The sequence below is a fragment of the Sceloporus undulatus genome, chromosome 5, assembly GCF_019175285.1.
Source record: "Sceloporus undulatus isolate JIND9_A2432 ecotype Alabama chromosome 5, SceUnd_v1.1, whole genome shotgun sequence".
NCBI classification, from domain to species: domain Eukaryota; kingdom Metazoa; phylum Chordata; class Lepidosauria; order Squamata; family Phrynosomatidae; genus Sceloporus; species Sceloporus undulatus.
In genome coordinates this window covers 119,126,600-119,149,892 of record NC_056526.1, presented here as the reverse complement: position 1 = coordinate 119,149,892, position 23,293 = coordinate 119,126,600, and the positions used below count along the sequence as shown (strand labels likewise).

Below are 23,293 nucleotides of genomic sequence, written 5' to 3'. Positions count from 1 at the left end.
TTGCAAGATGAAATAACATACTCAACCTGAAAGACTGTCTGCCTAATTCTGTTCTGCGATACCATGTATGATATCATTCTTCAGCCTGTCTTTAATGCATTTTAAGAATTCCCTTCATGGCAAAGTTTTCCTTCAGATTTATTCCTCATCAGCATATTGTTCATACCCAAGAGTAAAATGAGCATGGGCATAAAGTAATGCCCAAACACTCCCTAAATCTACACTCTTGGGCAATAGGGAGACACCTCCATTTTATTTTGCACTTATACTGCCTATGGCCACCTCTGGCTACTAATTGCTCTTAGAAGTTTAATATGTTTACTTTAAGAGCCAGCATAGTGTAGTGGCTTCAGCGCTGGATCATGACTTTGGAAAACCAGGTTCAAATCCTCAGCCATAAAACCCACTGGGTGACCCTTGGCAAGTCACACTTTCTCAGCCTGAGAAGAAGGCAAGGGCAAACCTCCCCTGAATTAACTTGCCAAGAAAACCCTGAGTGATAAATTCCCCTTGAGGCACAATGACAAATTTATGATGATGTTTACTATGACTTTACTATTATTTTCTTCCCTCATACCTCACCCTTCCTCCCCAACAACCTAGGCTTATTTCTAACAACTGCTTTAAAACGTTGTTGTGTGCACCAGACACCCTCCTTTTCCAGCCCTACATTTCAACCTTTCTTTTCCCCAGCAGGACTCCATTTTGAAAATGACTAAGAAGCTTGAGTTTCTGTTGTGCTTTTAAGTCTTAATTTTATATTGTTTTTTATGTAAAGTTTCCATTGCATAACTATGAGAAGGTTTTTCTTTAATGCGTTTTAGTTTGTGAGCTGCCTTGGGCCCCTTCTGGGAGAAAGGCAGCATAGAAAATAAAAGAAAAACATAAATAGTGTTTCCAGCTTTCATTTTATAAAGTCCTCCATTCTCTTCGACTATCTAAATATATCGAAAGCACCCTGTCCTCCTTTTGTGCCTAAGGCACCCTATGTTTCTTTACTTAAAAACAATTCCTCCTTCCTAATTTCACAAAAGCCCTCCACCTTCCAGTCTCTGAGCCATACTCGCATCGCGCCACCACCCCCAACTGCGCACTGAGCTCGGAGGCGAGGACGCAGCCTTTATATAACTTCGCCTCCTTCCCGCATGCGCAGTGGCTTCTCTTTGGCTCCGCCCCTATCTGTGGCTCTCCTGGGCGAGAACTGAAGCAGCCTTGTTGTGTGAGAGTCCCGGAAGTCTTGGCCCCGCCCACTCCTTCCAGTCCCAGGTAGCCGCCGGCGCGCGCGCACTCTCCCTTGCGTTCCATTGACTTCCCTCTTCTTCTCCCTGCTGCTGCTGCTGGCCTTGCAGCTGGCCTTTTGCACCTGGAGAGGTTCAGTGTTGGGTTGGGCTGGGCGGGTGGAAAGGGACTCAGGGCGTGCCAAGGGAGGTGTGGAGGAAAAACAGGGCTGGGCTGGGAGAGAGAATGGGTTCTCCTTTAGTAAACAGGCTTCCAAAAAGCAGGGGGTTCAGTGGAGTTTTTGAATTGGGGGGGGGGGGAATATTGGCATGCATATGCAGTACTGTATATGGTTTTGCACAAAAGTGTCTGTGGGGCAACTTAATGCCCTGCACTGAGTGGAGCAGCATTCCCCAACCTGGTGGTGTCCTCTGAAAGTCTTTGACTACAATGCCTATCATCCCCTACGATCATTCTCTCTAGCCCTGTGGTCCCCAAACTCTGCTCTTTTAAGGGATTTTGGACTTCCCCTCCCAGAATCCCGTCTATTGGCCAACCTTGCTGAGGTTTCTGGGAGCTGAAGTCCAAAATCTCTTAAAGGGCACAGTTTGGGGACTTTCCTGGGGAAGCCTATCGTGCCTTAGGGGAGCTCTCTCCAACCTGTCCCTTGAAGGTCTGACTATAAATGCCTATCATGCCCTATAGCAGGTCCCTCCAAGTTGGTGGTGTCCTCCAAAAGTCTTTTACTACAATGCCTAGCATGCCTTAGAGCGGCTCTCTAACCTGGTGGTATTCTGTGGAGGTCTGACTACAATGCCTATTATGCCTCAGAACAGCTGTCATCAACCTACCCTCTGAAGGTCTTTGACTCCAGTGCCTATCATGCCTTGGAGTGGTTCTCTCTAGCCTGATGGTGTCCTCGGAGAGTCTTTGACTACAGTGCCTATCATGCCTCAGAACCGCTCTTTCTAAACTGGTGGTGTTTGTGACTATAGTGCCTATCATAGCTTAGAGCAGCTTTCGTCCATCTGTTCTCTGAAGGTCTTTGACTCTAATGCCTATCATGCCTTGGAGTCATTCTGTCTAACCTGATGGTCTGAGAGTCTTGGACTACAGTGCCCATCATGCCTTAGAACAGTTCTTTCTAAACTGGTGTGTCTGTGACTACAGTGCCTATCATGCCTTAGAGAAGCTCTCTAACCTGGTGGTGTTTTCTGAAAATCTTTGACCACAACTCCTGTCATGCCTTAGAGAGCAACTCTCTCCAATGTGGTGGTGTCCTCTGGAAGTCTTTGACTACAATGTCTGGATTGCACATTGGACTGCAGCCCCCATCATCCTTGGCCAGCCTGACACGGTTTGGGATACATGTAATCCAGCCTGTTTTTGAAGGATGCCAGGTTGGGAAAGGCTGTTTTAGAGGCTTTGGAGATGTTTTCTCTCTCCTTTCCTCTACTAATTTAGAGATCTTATAGAGAAGGGTGACATTTTCTTTCAAGCCACTTGAGATCACACTTATTTTGGAGAGTAAAGTTAAAGATACTGAGAAAGTGACTTAGGTGAATGCTTAGTAGATCAAAGAGGTTTTTGTAGGGCTTTGATGTGCACAGGGCTCTTTATCTTGCCTTTTAAATGATTAGATGAGCAGCGTTTAGTAGTCCAAAGCAGTGTATACCATAAAGTGGCTTAGTCCTTAAAATGCCACAGTCCTTTCTTTCTGATGAGATCTGTCCCACTTAATTGCTTTCATATTCCTGCAGCAGCATAAATTAATCAATAAGCACCAGCATTTTATTTAACAAATTTAGCCTTGCTAGGAGTGTCATTTGATACCATGTTTTGTTTCTGAGGCTGCATCTGCACTACAGAAATAATCCAGTTTGATACCACTTTAACTGCCATGGTCCAATGCTATGGAATTCTTGGATTTGTAGTTTTGTGGGGAATTTAGCCTTCTCTGTCAGAGAGCTCTGGTGCCACAACAAACTACAGTTCCCAGAATTCCACAGCACTGAGCTCTGTCAAAGGTCAAACTGGATATTTCTGCAGTGCAGATGCAGCTTGAGTGACAATCAATAGGGTTACTTTAATGTGGCATCTGGACAGGATAAGGGATTAGTAATACACTGGTCCCCCGGGTTACGAAATACCCAGGTTACGAAATTTTCGGGATACGAATAAATCCCATAGGGATTTATTGTTTCGGCTTACGAAGGTTTTTTCGGGTTACGAAAAAACCCCTGCGCTGTTTCAAATGGAGCCGCGGCACAGCCGCGGCTTTTTCCCCATTAGCGCCTATGGGCTATTCGGCTTACGAAGTATCCCGGGTTACGAAAGCGGCGGCGGAACGAATTAATTTCGTAACCCGGGGTACCAGTGTACAGTACTATTCTTTTCTGTAAGTGTTATAAATATCAGCTCTTTTCCTGTGGTAGATTTTGGCATTTTGGCAGATGCCTGTGTGTGGTGGCTTCCTGTCTGACAACTTTGGGAAGAAAAATCTATGCTTGTGGAATGCCTTTGTGCAGCTTGTAGAGATCATAACAGTATCTGGGGTGATTCCTGTTCAGCCTCGAACTTTAGAAACCCTCTCACTCAGCACTAAATGCTCATGACTCTTGTGCTAGAGCTTGGGGAAATGATTTTGCAGCTTCCAGAATCCCCTAGTCAGCATAACTTGTGGCTGTGTTGGCTAGCGTATTCTGGGGGTTGAAGGCCAAAAAAGTAACTTTTCTAAGTTCTATTTGTGAGCTTTGAAGCCCAGCTGAGATTCCTATTGATATACAGTGAATATATAGCAAATACATAGACTGGATAAGATGTCTAGCTTTGTTGTCTACCTGAGAGTGCAAAAAACAAGTGGCTCTATCAAGCTTCGAAAGTATGAACTTTATTTATATCCCACCATTCTCCCAAAACTGGGATTCAAAGCACTTCACAAATTAAAATAAGTGTAATGCGGTTGAAACATAAAAAAGATTGATGCTGAAATAGAATCAAGCTATGAACAGGATTTAAAAAGTAATTTAAAATATACAATTAAACATGATAAAAGGTCAGTTAAAAACAATAGAATTAAAACCATGCAACACCTTCTTTAAAGTATTGTCTTTAAAACTGAGTTCTCAAAATCCTGTTATCAAAACCCTGTTTTCACTTTCTGGTGGAAGGATTCAGTTGTCGCTAGGAAGGGAATTCTAGAGCCTAGAGGCAGCCACCAAGAAAGCTGTATCTTGCATCCTGACCAGTGAATGTGATGGGACTGCGAGAAGAGTCCTCCCTCCAATGATCTCAGGCCCAAGTATGCTCATTTTGGGAGATACAGTCCGTCAGATAGCCTAGAATTAAGCTATATAGGTTTTTGTAAGTCATAACCAGAACTCTGAATTGTGCCAGTAAATAGATGCAACCAGTGGAGCTCTTATAGGAAGGCAGTTGTATGGTTCCACTAACTTTACATGGCAACTGGACATTGTTTGGCTCACAAATTGCAACTGCTTGGCTTGAAACATCCCTGTTTGCAATAACTGTATTAAATTGTTTTCTCCTCCATAGTGATCTCATCCTTTCTTTAAAAGATGAGGCTGGTCATACTTGATAATTACGATCTCGCTAGCGAATGGGCTGCAAAGTACATCTGCAATCGCATCATCCAGTTCAAGCCGAGTCAGAGCAGATATTTCACTCTTGGCTTACCAACAGGTAATGCACTTTCTTCTCCTCTCTTGTAAACACAGGCTGGGAGAGGGTAGTTGGCTTCATCTCAGTGCATGGTTTCATTAATGTGGTAAGTTCAGCTGCTGCATATCTCTTTATTAGAATAATATTAGAAGATAAAACAGTCCAAGAAGCATTTTGAACAGAGACGGGCACTCTTCAGATATTGTTGAGCTGCAGTTCGAATCGGCCATAGTCAGCATACTGTGGGGATTATGGGGGCTACAGTCCAGAGCCATCTTGAGGGCCACAACTTCCCATATCTAAATTAGAAACATTTATATCCCTGTGCTGTAAACTGCTGAGTAAGTTGCATCTCTTCAACTTCCAGTATAGAAAAGTGGAGTACTTCATTTATCCAGAACTGCCAGCTCTAGTTTCTATTCTTGTGTAACTGACTTATTTCCTCAACTGGTTCAGCAGTGAAATGCTGCCCGGCCAGACAGTGGATAAAATCCAGATGGTCACTTTTTTGGTGTTGTTGGAAACGTCTTTAGTAGATACATCTCTGAACAGAGGAAAAAGTGTTGCAAGTGTCTCAAGCATTAAGCCTACATGCATTCACTATTGCTGCAAATTGCAATCTTTGTCTAGTAGAAAATAGCTTTTTAGAGTTTGGTTATACTTGCAGGCCTGGAAAAACTCATTCTGAAATTCTTTGCAAATTTGTCTATAGAAACTATAAGAAGAACCCTGCTGGTTCAGAGTAAAGGGCTATCAGGTCCAGCATTCTGTTCCCACAGCAGAGAACCAGAAGCCTACAAGAATGGCACAAACAGGTGCTGAATGCAATAGCACTCTTCCACATATGTTCCATTGCTACTGATAGTGAGAGGCAAGCTGCCTTGGTACTGGCAACAGTATGAAAACACAAATTAGTCCATTCCCCCTTCAAAAGTGCCCAAGTTGGCAGCCATCACTACATCACAGAGAGGGAAATTGCATTGTTCAACTGTGAGTTGGCTGTTGAAGAAAATACTCCCTTTTGTCTTTCCTGAATCTCCTACTGTTTAATATATCTGAATGGCCCCAAATTTAGTACAGTGCAGCCTTGCCTCATGCGGGGATCCGTTCCGGACACCACCACCCACCCAGAGTAAGGCAAATACCGTGTAAACTCAAGCCCCATTCAATTGACACCACTTCCATTCTTGTTGCTGTTCTATCCATGACTACAAGGGACAATCACACCTGTCCCTTTGTGAACAACCAAAATAAAGAGAGGGCTAATAACTTTTTAATTGTGCACAGCTGCATTGCGGCAGTGTGACGTGCACGCATCACTCCCTGCTTTGCGGCGTGGCTTCCGCGTAAAGTGGAATCTGCATATGGCGCGCAGAGTATCCCTTATCACAAACATTTGGGACCAAGAGGTTTGAATTTCAGGGTGGGTTTCCCCCCCCCCCCCCCCATATTTTGGAATACTTGCATATCTGTAATGAGATATCTTGGAAATGGGACCCACATCTAAACACACAATTCATTTATGTTTCATATGCACCTTATACACATAGCCTGCTGGTAATTTTATCCACAGTAGTTTTTATAATTTTGTGCAATAAACAAAAGTATGTGTGGACTGAACCATAGAAAACTAAAGGTATTATGATCTCATGTGGACAGGTTTGGAGTATTTTTTTCCAATAAAGGATACTTAACCTGTATCAGTATGTCTGCACACCATCAATAATTGTATATTCATTATCCATCCTCCTCATTTCCCTTTTTATTCTAAGTTTTAAAAACTCAAATGGCATATCTATTCCTCATTTCATGAGGAAATTGGTTGCCCTTATTGGTGACTGTTCTAACTCTGCCATATCTTTTTTGAGTTATAGCAACCAGAACTATACACAGTGCACCAAGGCATAATCATATCAGTTGTTCTGTTTTCAAATTCAGCTTTGTGAGGCAGGGCCTTCTCAGTGGTTGCCATTGGCCTCTGGAATTCCCTTCCCAGGACGGCCAGAATAACTCCCTCTGTACTGTTCCTCAGGTCGCAAGCAAAGATATTTTTTATTCCTACAGACCCTTAGAACTAAAGTTTTAAAAGGAAAGGCTTTGAGGATACTTTTAATCCTTATTTAAGTGTATGTTTTAAGTTATTCAAATAGGAAAAGTTTAATTCATTCAGCGTTGACCATTTTTTGGTACTGTATTTGTTTTAAATTGTAAACTTCTGTGAGTCCCAAAAAGGCAAGGTATGAATGAATTTAATGACAATCATTAATCTTTTTCTAATGATCCTCATGTACAATTGGCCCTTTTCACAACCACACCATGGATCAACATTTTCATGTTTCTCTTCATTCCAAGCTCCCTTCCCTGAGCATTCACTGTTAGCTTACCAGTTAACCAGCAAACTTATGTGCAGAATCAGAATGCTTTGGCTTAACATGCATCTCTTTACACTTACACAGAACTGCATCTGCCATCTTAGTGTCTTTTCCCCTTGTTTGCCAAAATCCCCTTTCAGCCCTTCATTCTAAATGTCTGTTTTTACACTCAGTGGAAAACAATTCTATTTCAGCTCTTTGCTGCCTTTTTTGTTTTAACCACATGAAATAATTCAATGTCAAAACTTTTTACACTAATATTTTTTGTAATGTCTTCACTGAGAAAAAGAGTTAGCTTTAAAGTTCAGCATAAAACCAGACCTCCTTGGAAACTGTTACGATGTAGACACAATTAAGGGTTTTTCTTTTTTGTTAATTTATATTTAATGCATTTTATCCCTGTGCAAAGACTATTCTCCTGTGTCATTTTGAATTTTCTCTGAGCGTACAAACAGATGAAGCAAAACACAGTCTATCAATATAATTATAATTGCATTTGGGGTTTACACTTAGTAACTACAATGAAGATGTTTTTACTAGTATATAGTGCAATGAAATAATTTGCTTAATACAGGTAGTACACCTCTGGGATGCTACCAGAAGCTAATAGAATATCACAAAAGAGGAGATCTGTCTTTCAAATATGTGAAGACATTCAACATGGATGAATATGTGGGTAAGTCCTTGTAAAGACGTTTGCATTTGTGCTGCTGGTGGGCATCCCTTATAAAAAATAGAACATAACTAAACTGTTTTGTGAATGTAGTGTATATCAAAATTGTTTTGTAGACCACAAATGGAACAGGTATTGTAAATTAACTGTTATGTAATCTTTTTCTCCTGGAGGGCTTCCCAGAAATCATCCAGAGAGCTACCATTCATACATGTGGAACAATTTCTTCAAGCATATTGACATAGATCCAAACAATGCTCATATTCTTGACGGAAATGCTCCAGATCTAAAGGCAGAGTGTGACGCATTTGAAAAAAAAATAGAAGAAGCTGGGGGGATAGACCTATTTGTTGGAGGTAAGTTTTGTTGTTTTTTAATTAATGTAGTTGTTGTTGTGTGCTTTCAAGTCGTTTCTAACTTATGGTGACCCTAAGAACCTGCCATGCAGTTTTCTTAGCACAATTTGCTCAGAGGAAGGCTTGAACCCTGATCCCCAGAGTTGTAGTCCAACACTCAAACCACTACACCACACTGGCTCCCTTGTTATTAATAAACGAAGGCAAAGAGCCAAACCTTATAAGCAATACAACTATTTGGAAGGAACAAAAGTGAGATTATTTTAATAGTGACATTAGCCAGTTAGTTTAGTTATGTAGGCTAATTTAACTTGCTTAAGGTTTCGGCCTTTGGTAAGGAAACAGAAATATTTAAATGTCAAAGCTAAGCCTGTTAGGGTCTAGCTTTAAATCAGCAGAGTAGCCTTTGTGTAACAATGCTTCCCTAAGAACTGAGACTGACTCCAAAAACAACAAACACAAGTAGCTTGTAGTTCAAACAAAAGTTTACTAATGACTTTTATTTATATTTACATAAAAGACTATATCCTAATCTAACTAGTGAATAGTTCAGGTAAAAAAGAAATCTTTATCTCATCATCTCTCCAAAGTAAGTTGAGAGAGGAAGATAGAAAATGACCAGTTCAGTAGTGTGAGTGACCTAAATCACGTAGTTAGTTTGAGTGTGTGTGTGTGTGTGTGTGTGTGTGTGTGAGAGTGAGAGAGAGAGAGAGAGAGAGAGAGAGAGGAGTTTACAGGCAGGAAATCCCTATCTATCTAAGGAGGGGGAGAGAATGCAAAAACAATTCAACAAATTAATTCTTCTATGTGCTGAAAGAGCCTGTTGTCACATGCCTTCAAGCCATTCCCAATTTAAAGTGACCCCATCGTGGCATTTTGTTGTCCTGACCTTCATCTGAGGCTGAGTGAGTGTGACTTGCCCAAGGTCCCCAGGTGGGTTTCCATGGCTGAGCGGGGATTCAAATCCTGATCTCCAGAGTTGTGGTCCAATGCTCCAACCATTGCACTATGCTGGCTTTCAAAGGGGCCAATACATAAGGGCAATATACTGTCAGAAGACATAAGAGAGAGCTTTCTTTGCTGTGGCACACCTGTTATGGATCCTTTCTCATTAGAACCCCTGTTGATGTCTAAATTGTCGTCATTTTTGTGCAAAACAAAAAATCGTTCTTTACAAAACTTTGGAACCTAAATGCTTTTACACAAATCTGAGGAATTAGTTTTAATCTGTCTTTTTTAACTTCTTAAAATGTTTAGTATGTTTTTTTGCCATCTAAATTCTATTTTTATTGTTTACATTGTTTTAAATTTTATGGTATTGCCCATCACACCGAGATCTTTGAATAGAGGGCAGGATACATTTTAATACATAAATATGTTCAGTGTTGTTCTCTTGATAAATATTGTAAAGCATGTGATTTACTGGAGGCATCATTGTTAATTTCTTCAATTCTAGCTTAGAATGTCACTAGTTTTTTGTTATGTAAAATTATTTACTAAAGCAGTGCTACAGATTGGTATCATTTTGTGTGTTTGGTCTTTCAAGGTATTGGTCCAGATGGTCACATAGCTTTCAACGAACCAGGGTCAAGTTTGGTATCGAGGACAAGACTGAAGACACTAGCCATGGACACAATTTTGGCAAATGCAAAATATTTTGATGGCGACTTAACTAAAGTTCCAACAATGGCATTAACAGTTGGTGTGGGGACAGTGATGGACGCCAGAGAAGTAAGAACATTTGTCCTTAGTTCCTTAATATTCTTGAGACGAACATTACAAAATGAAGTATTTCAGAACTGTTTTGTCAGAAGTGTTGGCAATTCATGTAGAGTACAGTCATCATGAAGTGAGCTCTTTTTGTCCACTATAATTTACTATATTTCTAGTCCATGTATTTTCTTACAAATGAGACAGGAAAGAGGATATTTTAATCCTACCACCAGTAATAACACTTACTTGGCAGTGCAGTATCATCCAGATTTAAAGGAACTATTCAGTAGTCCCTATACATTCCTTACTCTTGAGGTTGGAACATATGCAATTGTGCATGGTTCCCTGCCTGCCCCCATATTGCGGGGAAGGGGTATAACTGGTGGCCATTTTGTTGTGTTAGACCAACCACCATGACCAAATGTGAAACGGTAAGGGAAGTTGTGGTCCATGGCATCCCCACCCCAGGTGTCACCCGGGGGGGGGCATGCTTAGCCCTTTCCTGTGCCTCAGAGGTGTCACCCAGTACAGGCCACATCTCCTGCACCCTCCTTGTGTGCACTGGTTGTGGTTCAAAAAATCTGGAGGATAAAATGTTCTTCACCCCTCCCTTGTAGGGAGTCATGCATTTATATTGGGGAATGTTAAGATAGGTATTGATAATGCCGGTAAGACAACATCTTGCCCTCCTCACAAGCCCTACAATACAGCTGTGCACAATTACAGTAAAAAGTTATTAGCCCTCTCTTTATTTTGGTTGTTGACAAAGGGACTGGTGTGATTGTCCTTTGTACTCATGGATAGAACAACAACAAGAATGGAAGCGGAGTCAGAGTCATGAAGGTTGTCTTCAAAAGTTTCCTATTCTACCGGTTCCCTGAAGAGGATAGGGCAGTGAGAAACATCCTGTGATGTTTTGTTAAACATTATAACTCTGATTTAACTACTGTGTTGTCTTCAAAGGACAAAAGATTTTTTCCACCATTAGAGGGCAGCTCTTGCCTGCAGTATTTTCTGTGTGTAGGACACATTTTTATATCACATTTCAACCAAAATGTAGTATTTCCTGTATTGTCTGTAGCAAGCTGACTTGAGGGATATCTTTTGACATTATAAAACAAATCCTGTAAGAAGTATATGAGATCTACTGCAACAATTGGCACACATTTACTGATACCTATTTCTGCAAGCTGCTGGTTTTGTTTAACTATTGATAATCCCTGAGTTCCTATATTGGGAGAAGGTTGATATACTGAAGAAGGAAGAGCCCTCCCTCCAATCCATCTGCCTTGGTCCAGGCCTCAGAGGGAGAGAAGAACCACTGGACCTCATCCCCTTTCCCTCCCATTCCCTTCTCCTTTTGTGTCGTGTCTTTTAGATTGTAAGCCTGAGGGCAGGGAACTGTCTGATTAAAAATAATAATTGTAAGCCACCCTGAGAGCCATTAGGACTGAAGGGCGGGATATAAATACCTAAATAAATAAATATAAAATAATAGTAACAATAGTAATAATATAATCACATTTATCTGTCTTGCAGGTGATGATTCTAATCACTGGTGCACACAAAGCTTTTGCCTTGTACAAGGCAATTGAAGAAGGGGTCAATCATATGTGGACAGTTTCTGCTTTTCAGCAACATCCACACACTATCTTTGTATGTGATGAAGATGCAACATTAGAACTAAGAGTGAAAACTGTCAAGTATTTTAAAGGTGAGCATTTTGTCTTGAGAGACAATCAATCTGAACATCTTTTACGCAAGGTGTCGGCAACATGTAGACCTCTAGATGTTGTAGGTCTGTATCTCTCATCATCTCTAAACAGCATAGCCAATTCCAAGGGATGTTAGGTTAAAAAAAACCCTCAGTTTATTCATTACAACCAAATAAATTAAAACCCTTTAAAACTTCCACAGTCAATTAGCTCTATACATATAGAGCAATATGTTTACACTAAATATTTCATACAAAAACATCACATTCTCAGCAGCACTTGAATAGCGAAAGCCTTTGCTTTTGTTACCTTATTACAGAAAAATGAAAGGGAAGAGGCCAGCCTAACTTTATTTTATGGGAGGTTTCAGAGCCTGGGAAATGGCCACTGATAAAGCATCAAAAAGGTTATTGAATACAATTCCCATCAGCCCTTATCCTCAGATTGGTTAGCCCAGTACAGTAGGCTCTCCTTATCCATTGATTTTTTATCCACAGATTCAAGCATCCACGGCTTGAAAATATTCTAAAAAAGTACAAATTCCAAATAGAAAGCTTTGATTTTCCATTTTATATAAGTGGCACCATTTTGCTGTGCTGCTGTATTTAATGGGATTCGAGCATCCACGGATTTTGGTATCCACGGGAGATCCTAGAACCAAACCCCAGCGATAACAAGTGTGCACTGTATTAGGAGGGTCACACGCTCTGTAGCATTGTTACAGATGATTTGTCTTTGAAAGATCAGAAGCACTGTTCAGGATCAAAGAGTATTGAGGAATTTCTTGGTAACATGAATGTGACATCTCCAACTATTTTTTTCATATCTCCATGCTGTAAAAGACTTCTGCTTGTCCTATTTCATAGAAACTCTGGTTCTGAGTGAGCAGGAACTTAATTCTTTACTTTCTCTTGCTTATAAGGTGGGTAAAATAATAAAGCTAAATAAGTATGTATTGCATTACTTCAATTGAGAGAACAGCCTGCTTTCCATTAGTCTAATCCAGTACATAAGAGAAAAATCCAGTACATAAGGCCAAATGTGTTCTTTCCACATTAGGTATCTAACACTGATGCTTCTTTTCTTCAAGGTCTAATGCATGTGCACAATAAACTTGTGGACCCTCTATATAGTATGAAAGAACAAAAATGACGGACAACCCATGCTGGACCCCACCTCTGACCCTGGCGGTGTTACTAAGTAGCAGACAAATTTACTGCTATGCAATATGCTGAAAACTGGCTAAGGTGAAGAATCATAAGTACTGTTGGGGGGGGTTCCCCTCCCATCCAATGTGCACACATTCCTCTTGGCACTGTTACAAGCTCTATTTTCTGCTTTCCTGCCTAGATCTCTTTTGCCTGTTACATGCTGTATTCTGCTGGAAACCAGTGGAACATTCTGAACTTAAAGAGTGCAGGCGTAAACAAGCTCTCCACAAATGTAATTTAAATATAGAACTCTATCTTTTTATTTTGTCTCAAGGCCTTTTTTTCTTGGCATGTGTAAAATAACCAATGAACTATTAAATGGGCACTTTACTGTGGAATGGTTACACACAACTGTTACACCGAATATCAGCTGTAGTTATTTTTATAAATGGGGGGAAAGGATTCTACATATCATAAATGCATCCTATAACCTTTAAATCATCATCATAGTAAGAGTCAAGTAAGAATTAAACTTGAGCAAAGTTTAATATAGATCTGTTCTGGCAAAAATGCATTTATACATAGCTGGTTTTAAAGGGGGAATTTCTTCCCAAGGTCACAAGATGAGAAGAATCTTGGAAAAGCTAGATTTGGAAACACTGAAAAGTTGTACTCTTCTAAAAAGGAAGAACTAAATTAGATCACACAGGGGCAGTTAGTCCATTAGTCCTCATTGGAAAAAGTTAAATGCGTATTTTCCTTTCACATTCTTCTAGGGCCACATGTAGGCCTGAACGGATGTTTATCATAACAGGAATAAGAGCTGCTTTACACAAGTATGTATACCACATTATTCTTGGGCAAGAGCCACAGCTCAGTTGCTGGGCACATTTACTATATATTCTGGCCACTACACTCATTTGGTGGCCTTTCATTCAGGGATGCAAGAGACTTTGGAGGGTCCCTAGAAACTAAACAGTTGGTTTCAGTTTAAGTGAACTACACAAACAAAACAAATCAAGCTGGACAAGTGCCCTCAAAAATATTATGTGGGGTGAAATGAAAGTTCTGCTTAATTGATGGGACCTCATTTTCATGTATGACCATGCAACCAAGCATGCTTGTGAAAAGCTTTCTGCTCTCAAGTGTATTGCTTCTAAATCAAATAAAACCACTATTAAATTTGAAATGTTATTCTTTGTGGGGAAGCAGATTAGCTGGTAGTAACAGAAATCTGTTTAAGTGACTTCATTTTGCTGGCATCACCTATGTCCCAAGTATTTAGGGACACTCGCTGAAGGCAGGGCTTTTCAATTCTGCCTGCAAGCCTATTCCTGTGTAGTCAGAGGATAAAATGTAAATCATACTGAGATGAGCGGTGTGTGGCCCTCCAGATGGTGTCTCCCATCATCCCTCACCACTGGTTATGCAGCCTGGGTCTCCTCAATTGCCATCCAGTAGCAGCCTAAGGCCATAAATTTCCCCATCCTGTTCTATAAGATACTGAGACTGATTAGTTTGCATTAACAGCATTTTAACACCGTTATCAGAATGACTGCAACTTCCACCCACATGAATCTGTCCACAAACCATCCTTAGAAGGAGTCTAGTTCTGTCTACCATCATTGCCTTGAGGTCCTGACTGTCACAAGCCTTTTGGCAAAGTAGAAAATTTGTAAAACCCTTTGCCCCATGACATGCAGCTAACTTTTCATGTAGTTACGCTGGGGTGTCAACTAGCACTTTTGTTTGGATGCGCCTTCCTATAATGTACTGTAGCTCCTTGCTTAGATTTTGGTTTGGCGACACTCTGCAGAAATTAACTATCCTCATACAAGCAAAGGAGAAACCTAGGACACACCTCTGGTTGTCTAATGATGTCATGGGGATGTGGGTTCTGTGACAGAAATGAAAGGTTATTAATAAGTTTGCATAGACATTGATATCTGCCACCTTATGTGTAATGTTTATTTGGTCTTGTATGTCACTAAGTTTCTTTTGATATCTGCTATTGAAAAGCAAACAATATAAAAAAGAAAAGATTATTGCAAACATGTTAGTGAACATGTGAGCAACTGAATAAGGCCTTTAGGCTGCACAGGGGGACAGGAACCAACTAGAGAACATTTATGCACACTTGTAGAAATTTAAGAAATGTAAAAACCAAAAGAAGGTAAAAGTCCCCAATCCAGCCTCCAATGCAGTGAATAAACCTTCACATTTTATATTACAGCACACAATAACAATCTAAATTAACTGCAAATGGGACTTTCACTGCTGACATAAAATGGCTTAATTTTTCAAAGTATAAAGACAGCCTGCAGTGTAAAAGAATGTATTTAAGTTCACCTCCTTAAAGATGTCTTTCTGAATACTGAAGATTTCTTAGCCTTTTTACATATTCTGTATTGTAAGCAAAATTACTTTGTAATACGTTGTGCTTCTAAGTATTTGTAAAGTATAAATGAATAGATGGGTACTGCAATTTGTGATAAGGCAGATACTCAGATACTATAACAAGACTGTACTCCAAATAAGCAGACCCACATAGAGAAACATATTCCTTTTTCCTTCATACATGGCATGCTTACCTGACATGTCCAAAAGCTCACACAAGTCAATATGAATCTGGATTATAATCAAGTGTGTGGGAAAAGATACATCGCTTTTTAAAAGTAGGCCACATAACATGCTGGAAAACTGCATAATAATGTGTCAACTGTGCTTGTGTAACATACGGTTGTATGTGATGGAACGCTAGTCCTATTGGTTTCAAGTTTATTTGATAAACCATCAACCAGAATGCTTTATGAAAGAGTTGTAGTCTTTTCAGTCAATCTCTATATAATCTTCAATTATTTATAAAATTGTTCTTACACCTTAGTACTTGTCAGAATGATTTATTTACATTTCTGATCATACTCAGAGCTGTATCTACAGACAGGAAATACATTCAAGGAATACACTTTGTCAGGGCTGGTCAGTTATTGAACTTGAAACTTTATAAAAGCTGAAAAATCTGTAGGATTAAAACTACTTGTCAGGCTGTCTCTTCAAAATACTTATGAATGCATCCTTTGGCACTTCTATATTCCCAATTTTTCTCAGCTTCTTCTTTCCTTCTGCTTGCCTCTTCAAAAGTTTCATTTTCCGTGAAATATCTCCTCCATACTGTTTTTCCCCAAAAAGTCATGTTAGTTTCTTCAGATTTTATAATACTGCGCATAACACAGATTATAAAGCTTATTTACCATTTCTACTATTTTTTTTACTATTTCTATTTTGTAAGACATCAAAATCCAAGAACGTGTGCTATCATCACTCTATATAAATTTAAAATTATTGGACGAAACACAGATCACAGTGTTGAGAGAAATAAGTGGCATGACCCTTACAAAATCACTTTATCTGACAATAGTGTGGATGGCAACTTCAAAAAAATGTGCATTAAGAAAAATCCAGTTTGTTCTCAAAAACTATGAGTATATAAATAAATTTGTCCCTGGAACTCAAGTACACAATCTCTATAATCATTAAATACTTGAAGAAAAGAGTTTATAGGGTCTTGGGGAGGGAAAATTGATACTTACACATTTTGCTAGGACATTTTTTCTATAGGCTTTAACCCTAGAAGAGAAACAATGCATTATGCTTAAACCAAACTGCATTTTTAAGAGAGTGTAGTGCAAAAATATTCCATAATGTGACCTAGTATTGTGATCAGAATCAATAAATTAGCATGTGAATTGAGAAGTGATTAAAAAGAATAATCAAAATGTAGATTAAGATTTATGTTGAATTATTAGTTCAAGTGGACCTTCTGAATTAGTGAGATTTATATATGTGTTCATATACTATTCAGTCATTTATTCAATCAGTCTTGGGAATAGCAATTGGGTTTAAGCCTAAGGATATACTACAGGCAGAATGGTTGGGGGGGGGAGAGAGATAGAGAATCCATCCATAGGCTTTAGGCAGGGAAAAAATGAACAGATAAGCTGGGGTCTCCAATGCAGTTTGAAAGGACTTTTTCAGTATGATTTCTGCCTAAAGTGGTTGGCAGAAGGAGTTAACCCATTCCTGAGTGACTACTTCCTTGAAGACAGAAAATTATTACCCCCTTCAGTCAATTTTCTAGTTTATTTAAAAACATATGTAAGCCATGAGAGATCTACAAAATTTCATCAGTTTTTCATGTACCAAAGGCAAGAGTGTACTCAAGCTATTTCCAACATCCACTGTGTTTTCTACCCTAGCTCCAAAGAGATGCTAGAGAGCAGTTAAATTATCCTTCCTTTCAAGGTACCATTTATTCAACTTGGGATTGGAAATTATTTTGTTATCGCCTGAACTTTTAGGGTTGCCTTTCAAGACTGATTTCAAGTGATCAGAATGTAACTATAGATGAATGCCACATATTCATGTTGAGAAAGTTCCTGCATAAGATGTTTATTCTCGAGCCCAAGGTATCTTCATTGACATCTCCAAGACTGTGCAAACCTCTCAATGTATACAGGTCTCATTCCCACTTACCTCTTGATTTGCTTCCTGCACCAATTCCTGAAACCCGTTCAGCAAACACAGTGGTTCCGACTATGTCTGCACCGTTTCAAGAATTGGTGCAGGAAGCAACAGCCGCAGCTTCCCCACCATGTCTCCCTCTGTCATCCTGGCCATACTGGGAGCGGAGGAGAGGCCGGGGCAGAAGGAGAGAGGCAGGCTGGGAGGATGGAGGTATGGCTGGGAAAGCTGCTGTCAGTGGGAACCTGGGTGGATTCGAATCTGATTCGATTCCACCTAGTTCCCTCTTGGGCTGAATCAATTTATTTCCAAATAAATCGATTCAGCCCAAAAAACACCCCATTTTACCTTTTTATCTTTTTGATGTGGGCTAAATGGGTAAAACCTATGCCCCCCCCCCCCTCTTTCCAAATTGCTTCAGGGATTTGAATTAAGTGGGAACCATGGTGGTTTAAACTGGATCACGATCTGGTTTAAACCATAGTGGGAACAACCCCTAAGAATAGTTCAAACTAGGGCAAATTAGGTAATGTAAGAGGCCTATCCTCAAACCCATCCCAGCACCACAGAATGTTCATAGCCACAAAATCACCATCTAAAAGGGGTGAAACACAGTTTAATGTAAAACACTGCTTTTTCATGGAGGCAGGAAATCACACAGGGAAATGCTCCTCACATGTTGCACACTAATGGACTACAGGTACAGCCACTTCAATAGTGGAATCTGATCTCTGAAATTCTTTGGAAGCAGGCAGAATAAAGGAACTAACATGTTGTACGAAACCACTATATTACATACATAAATTCATGTTTTCCCTTGTAGTTGTATCCTCTAAAAATGCATGGGTTTCTATCTCAGTGTCAAGTAAACAGTACCAAATGTAACAGTTTATAAAGGAGGATAAGGCTATGTAAGGCTACTTAACAACATCAACAACAACCATCTACAAGCACAGGTCCAATGATGTAACAAAGATAGTTCAACTCCCTTTCAAGTCAGAGACAAGGCTAGTAAACTCACGTTTCTCTTGCAATTATTTTGCTTCCAATAGATGCCTGAATAGCTATTTCAAACAGTTGTCTTGGAATAACATCTTTTAAACGTTCACACAAAGATTTACCAACTGGATATGCTTTGTCTCTGAAAAGTGAAAGAAAGAAAGGTGAAATGCTGTAGCTTCATATAAAGCTTAAACTCTTCATTGCTTATTTGAAAATACATTAGGATTTTGTCAGTGTCACATAAAGAAGGCTTAATTAATGCAATGAAAGTGAGAGAAAGAATTCTAACTATACTGAAGGGGTGAAGCAGGCGACTGGGAAAGCATGGTCTTAGGCCCCTCTGGCTGAAAGCCAGACTGCAATACTTTTTATTTTATTTTTATTTTTATTATATATTGTTTTATTTTTATTTTATTTTTAATTTAATTTAATTGTTATTTATTCTGAGTTTTATTTTACTTTATTTTTTACTTTGTACAGTATTTTATTTTTAATTTTCATTTAATTTTTTTTGTTTTTTATTTTATTTCATTTTTTATATTTTATATTTTATTTTATTTTTATTCTATTTTCTTGAATTTTGTTGAATTTTTATTTTTTATTTTTAATAATATTTAATATTATTTCACCTTCCCTTTTCCACTTACACTTTACTGTACAATTTACTTTACACTTTTACTTCTATTTCTACTTTACACACCACCGGTGACTGCCTGCTGTCTGGATGCCACCCCATTGGATGGCCGCAACTTTGATCAGTTGTACACTCACACCTGTGACCCTCCACCCATACAGAGCAATGGAGCATCAGTGTGCCCAGTAAAACAATGGCAAGGACAATCATGCACCTCATATGCTCCCTTCACCCATGCCCCCTTTTAGACAGTCTAGTTTGTGTATGTTGTACTTATATCCATTGGAAGTGCCAGCCTTTCACTTTTTTGCCTTTTCTGAATTTTGCTTTTTCTGAATTTGCTGCCCAGCCATTTGGGTATGCCAGCTCCATCCTTTTTTAATGTGCCCTTGCAACACGTTTATACTCAGGATCAAAGGTGCCCATTTTCCACCTTGAGTTGGACTATCACAGCTTCTTTTTGCTCCAGTTTTTAGCCCTGGAGTGTGGCTTCAGTGTGGTTTTCGCCCACTTTGGAGGCAGGCATCATCTAAACACCCTGCCTTCAAAGTGGCTGGAAACCACTTTATTTGGCCCATCCGTTTCACCCCTTAGTTAAGTATGTACAGTATATGTAAAAAAGTAGCATCTCCTGGTCCAATCCCTTTCCAATCTTGATTTACCAGGTAGGAACCACTGTGACCAAAAGCAGTCTGTTCTCCTGGCAACTCCACCCGCCTTCCATCAGAGAGCTTCAACGCAACAGTCAAAAGTAAGATTTCTGTCACAATTCCTACTCACACCAGAGACTGCTGGCAGAAAGGGCATGGAAACATCAGTCTGCCATGTCCTGTCCCAGCCTGGGAGAAAAGTGGGATATAAATAAAGTGGCAGATGGATTGATAACCCCATCACTTGCAGCAGCAGCTATCCAGTAAGTCAGGATTGGGAGAATGTTATAATCCCTACGTATGCCTACACAAATATCATGAATATGAACCAGTCACAAATGTGTAACTCTGGTTACACTTTCATAACTGTGGTTGTGAATTCCTACAATTCTTTAGCACATGGATTATTCAAGTGTTTTTCTGAGAGTAACTAATGGCTACTTATTTTTCTCAGTAACAAGAGTGACTTTTGAAAATCTACTTACTTATGTACAATAGTTACAAGTTCTTCTACAGGATTCCCATTTAAAAGAATATCCATTTTGACAAGATCTGCGGTCTGGTATCCTGCATCTTCATAGTCAAAACTTGAAAAAGGATGGGAAAAAACAATTTTAAGTGATTTCCTATTTCCTTTTTTAAAATATAATTGTGATATAAATTTTAGATATTGTTTTCAAACAAGGTCACAGATTTTATGTCCCTCATTACAATGTTCCATTTCCAAATGGTAATAATAAATTCATGGTGAAAAAAAAATTCTTATCCTAATAGAGAACTGCTCCCATTTCATGCACAGCTTCATATTAACTATACTGTCTACTTTTAAGACACAAATCCAAGCAGTCAGAACCAGAATCAGCTAGATAAATCTCTCCATAATCTTATTAGTACTAATAGATTCTTAAAAACTTCCTTATTGAAGACAGTTATGTTCTGTTACTGTGTTCACATACAGTGGAATTCTCCTGGACATGTAATTTGTACATGTCTCTTTTATATGTTTATTTTACAACTGTAAAGGCTATACTAAAGTAAGGTATGTATGTAAATACTTATACTGTATAAACTCAAATAACAGTCTGAGGCATTAACCCTCTTATTCTGTCTCCTACAACAAAATTAAGACCCCAACTATTTTCAGGTTATACAGGTAAGGAGTAAGATTACTTTTCCAAAATCTTTAAAGTCAATAGAAATTTAATACTGGGTTCCCAATTATGACTGAAAATCCAGCAAACCGAATGTTCAGCAGTGATACTAAAATGACATTACCTGGCATATCCAGAAGACAGGGATTTCAGAGCATCATAGAAATCTACTACAATTTCATTCAGAGGGAAGAGATATTTCATCATGACTCTGTGGTCATCAATGTAAACCAGGTCCTTCTGAACAGCCCTTCGAGTCTGACAAGTAACAGAGAGTCAATTGCATTTTCTGTTGATAAAAATCCTTTACTAGATATTACATTTTATTACATGACTGCATTTTTAAACCAAGAGATTATTAAGACTAACTCTAACAATTAAGTGATGACTTAGCCATTCATGCTCACAGACTTCACATGATCCCAAGGCCTCAAAAACCTTTCATGAAAATCCAGGTTCCAATTTGATGCCAAAATGAGGCCAGCATTGGTACCAACTGGGTATCCAAATGAAAGGAATTCCACAACCAAGACATCATAGGAGAATGGGCCCTACTTGGGTTTCCACATTAAATATTTCTCCCAATAGTGGGACACTGAAAAGGGATTCGCCATCTGAATTCAGTAGCTGAGCAGGTATGTGTGTTGGAAGAAACTTATGCATTCTCTTTCTCTTCATTATATACATAGGGTTTCCCTGATATTTTAAATACTGTTTTTAACCTGTGTCTTCTTTACCTTCTTTTATTCTGTAATCCCTTTTTATCTGTGTTGGTTTATGATGGTAATAAAGATTCTGTTCTGTACTGGTGTATATAAGGAGTATCAAGGCCCCAAGCCATTTAAAGCTTTAAATATTATCACCAACATAACAGATCCGGATTGGAAGTATATGGGCAACTAGGTGCAGGTTCTTCAGAGACTGTGTTGCTAGTTTCTGTAAGGTGTTCTTGTCACTACTCTAGTTACCACATACTGCATTTGCTGCAACATCCTTATTATCTTCCAGCACATCCAGGGCACACTGGACTAATCTAAGCAGGAGGATACTAGTGCACTAACTACTGTGTTGAATAGATTTCTTTCAGATTTCAAAGATTTGCCCACTGTGGCCTTCTTCATGTGCATTCCTGTGTATGCTTTAAGGCAGGGATGAAGAATCATTTGAAATGGGAGGAAGCAGTTGCTTCCTAAGGGACAGATGTTTGGGGCATGGCTAGTCCCAAATATCATCAGCTTCCTGGATAAAGAAGCAGGAAGGAAACTAGGCACACTCAATCACTGGTTTTGAGAACTGTTGAATGCACCTTGTTATATTAGCTCTGAGCCTATTTGAGCATATTCCTAAATGGCCAGCTACCTTGCTGTATTAGCTCCAGGCTCTAGCTAAAGATAACACATAATTCCACATGCACATTCAACACTCTGCTTGCCTTTTCAAGGGGGAGGGAATCCATTTGGTACCATAAGACATCCCTTCCTGTTCCACAAGTCTTCTTCCCAAAGTGGGGCTTTAGAAAGAGGCTGCCTCCCAGGATGCATAGAGATTGTCCAGATATCACACCAGGTGTCACACTATCCATCAGATTACCCTGCCCTGTGTTAGGATATACACTTGGTCTACATAGGTAATAATGAGACTCCAGATACTCAGGTAAACCAATTTTGTTCTCTAAAATGTGTCCCAAAGACTTCTATAATATACAGAAGTTCTTCTGCAGACTAAAGACACATTGTTTCCTGGAAAGCTGGAAATCACTGGAACAGTTTGGTACCATCAAACCCCTAATTTTATTTGTCAGTGTTTTCAAAACAATTAATCTACCTGGCACAGAGTTATTATTTTTCCAATATATTCATCAGGTGTTATGATAGTGCCCAAAACGGTAGGCTCCAAATATTCCAGAACTGTTGATTTATCAGGAAATTCAGCAGGATTTATGATTATGATCTCCTTTGTCCCATGTGCCTACAAAGGAGGAAAACAAAACCAGATTAGAACATTGTTTGAATGCTGGGCCCAAATCCTGATGACATGTGAATTCCTAAACATTTTATCATAATTCTTGCCATCAAGAAGATATGCCTCTTATACCTCAATAGGACAAGAATTGTCTAACTAGGTATTAGTTTCTAGGACACTTGAGGAAAATGTAAAAATAATGGTTACACAGAGATGCAGCTGTCAAACACCTCTAATGGCAAGAATTTCTGCATCTCTGAATTAGTATGTGATCCTAAGCAATGCTCCATTCATACTCAAATGCAAGGTGGGTCAGAACTGCCGTGGAAGGAGGTTAAGCCAGAGGAGCAATTAACAGATATGCAACAAGCAATTTCACTATGGAACCATACACTGCATAAGTATTTCTTCTGATATCAGCCCCCTAACATTGAGCTCAAGACACTTGTGCTGATAGAGATGGAACCACAAACAAGGAGGTAGTACCACCATAC

General features: G+C 39.3%; 2 protein-coding genes across 12 annotated transcripts in view; one reads left to right on the top strand and one right to left on the bottom strand.

The window, feature by feature from the left end:
• Positions 1-1,199: 1,199 nt before the first annotated feature.
• Positions 1,200-14,869, top strand: GNPDA2 (glucosamine-6-phosphate deaminase 2). 3 transcript variants are annotated; one of them, XM_042467432.1, is made up of 7 exons: positions 1,200-1,266; positions 4,774-4,920; positions 7,846-7,947; positions 8,118-8,300; positions 9,847-10,031; positions 11,553-11,727; positions 12,819-14,869. In XM_042467432.1, the coding sequence occupies exons 2-7, from the start codon at positions 4,797-4,799 to the stop codon at positions 12,878-12,880; spliced, it is 831 nt and encodes a 276-aa protein (XP_042323366.1). In that variant the 5' UTR covers positions 1,200-1,266; positions 4,774-4,796; the 3' UTR covers positions 12,881-14,869. The 3 variants fall into 3 exon arrangements, 2 of the variants coding, with proteins under 2 accessions (XP_042323366.1, XP_042323364.1); XM_042467430.1 differs by having other exon boundaries at positions 1,247-1,371; XR_006104003.1 differs by lacking the exon at positions 1,200-1,266 and having other exon boundaries at positions 3,605-4,920; positions 12,819-12,975; positions 13,079-14,869.
• Positions 14,870-15,763: 894 nt separating this feature from the next.
• Positions 15,764-23,293, bottom strand: part of GUF1 (GTP binding elongation factor GUF1) — a 28,812-nt gene continuing 21,282 nt past the window's right edge. For 7 of the 9 annotated variants that reach the window (XM_042467421.1, XM_042467423.1, XM_042467422.1 and 4 more), the window contains 6 exons: positions 22,662-22,805; positions 20,962-21,095; positions 20,172-20,273; positions 18,422-18,541; positions 16,470-16,506; positions 15,764-16,050 (listed from right to left, as the gene is read on the bottom strand). In XM_042467421.1, the coding sequence (XP_042323355.1) occupies positions 15,913-16,050; positions 16,470-16,506; positions 18,422-18,541; positions 20,172-20,273; positions 20,962-21,095; positions 22,662-22,805 (675 nt within the window). In that variant the 3' untranslated portion in view covers positions 15,764-15,912. Of the gene's footprint in view, positions 16,098-16,469; positions 16,507-18,421; positions 18,542-20,171; positions 20,274-20,961; positions 21,096-22,661; positions 22,806-23,293 lie in introns of all 9 variants that reach the window. The other 2 variants (XM_042467425.1, XM_042467424.1) reach the window with 2 other exon arrangements.

Excerpts from the sequence above, each read along its gene's own strand:
- GNPDA2 (XM_042467432.1), top strand. The coding sequence starts at position 4,797 with ATGAGGCTGGTCATACTTGATAATTACGATCTCGCTAGCGAATGGGCT. Across the intron at positions 8,301-9,846 it reads GATAGACCTATTTGTTGGAG|GTATTGGTCCAGATGGTCAC; the intron begins GTAAGTTTTGTT and ends TGGTCTTTCAAG. Across the intron at positions 10,032-11,552 it reads CAGTGATGGACGCCAGAGAA|GTGATGATTCTAATCACTGG; the intron begins GTAAGAACATTT and ends TCTGTCTTGCAG.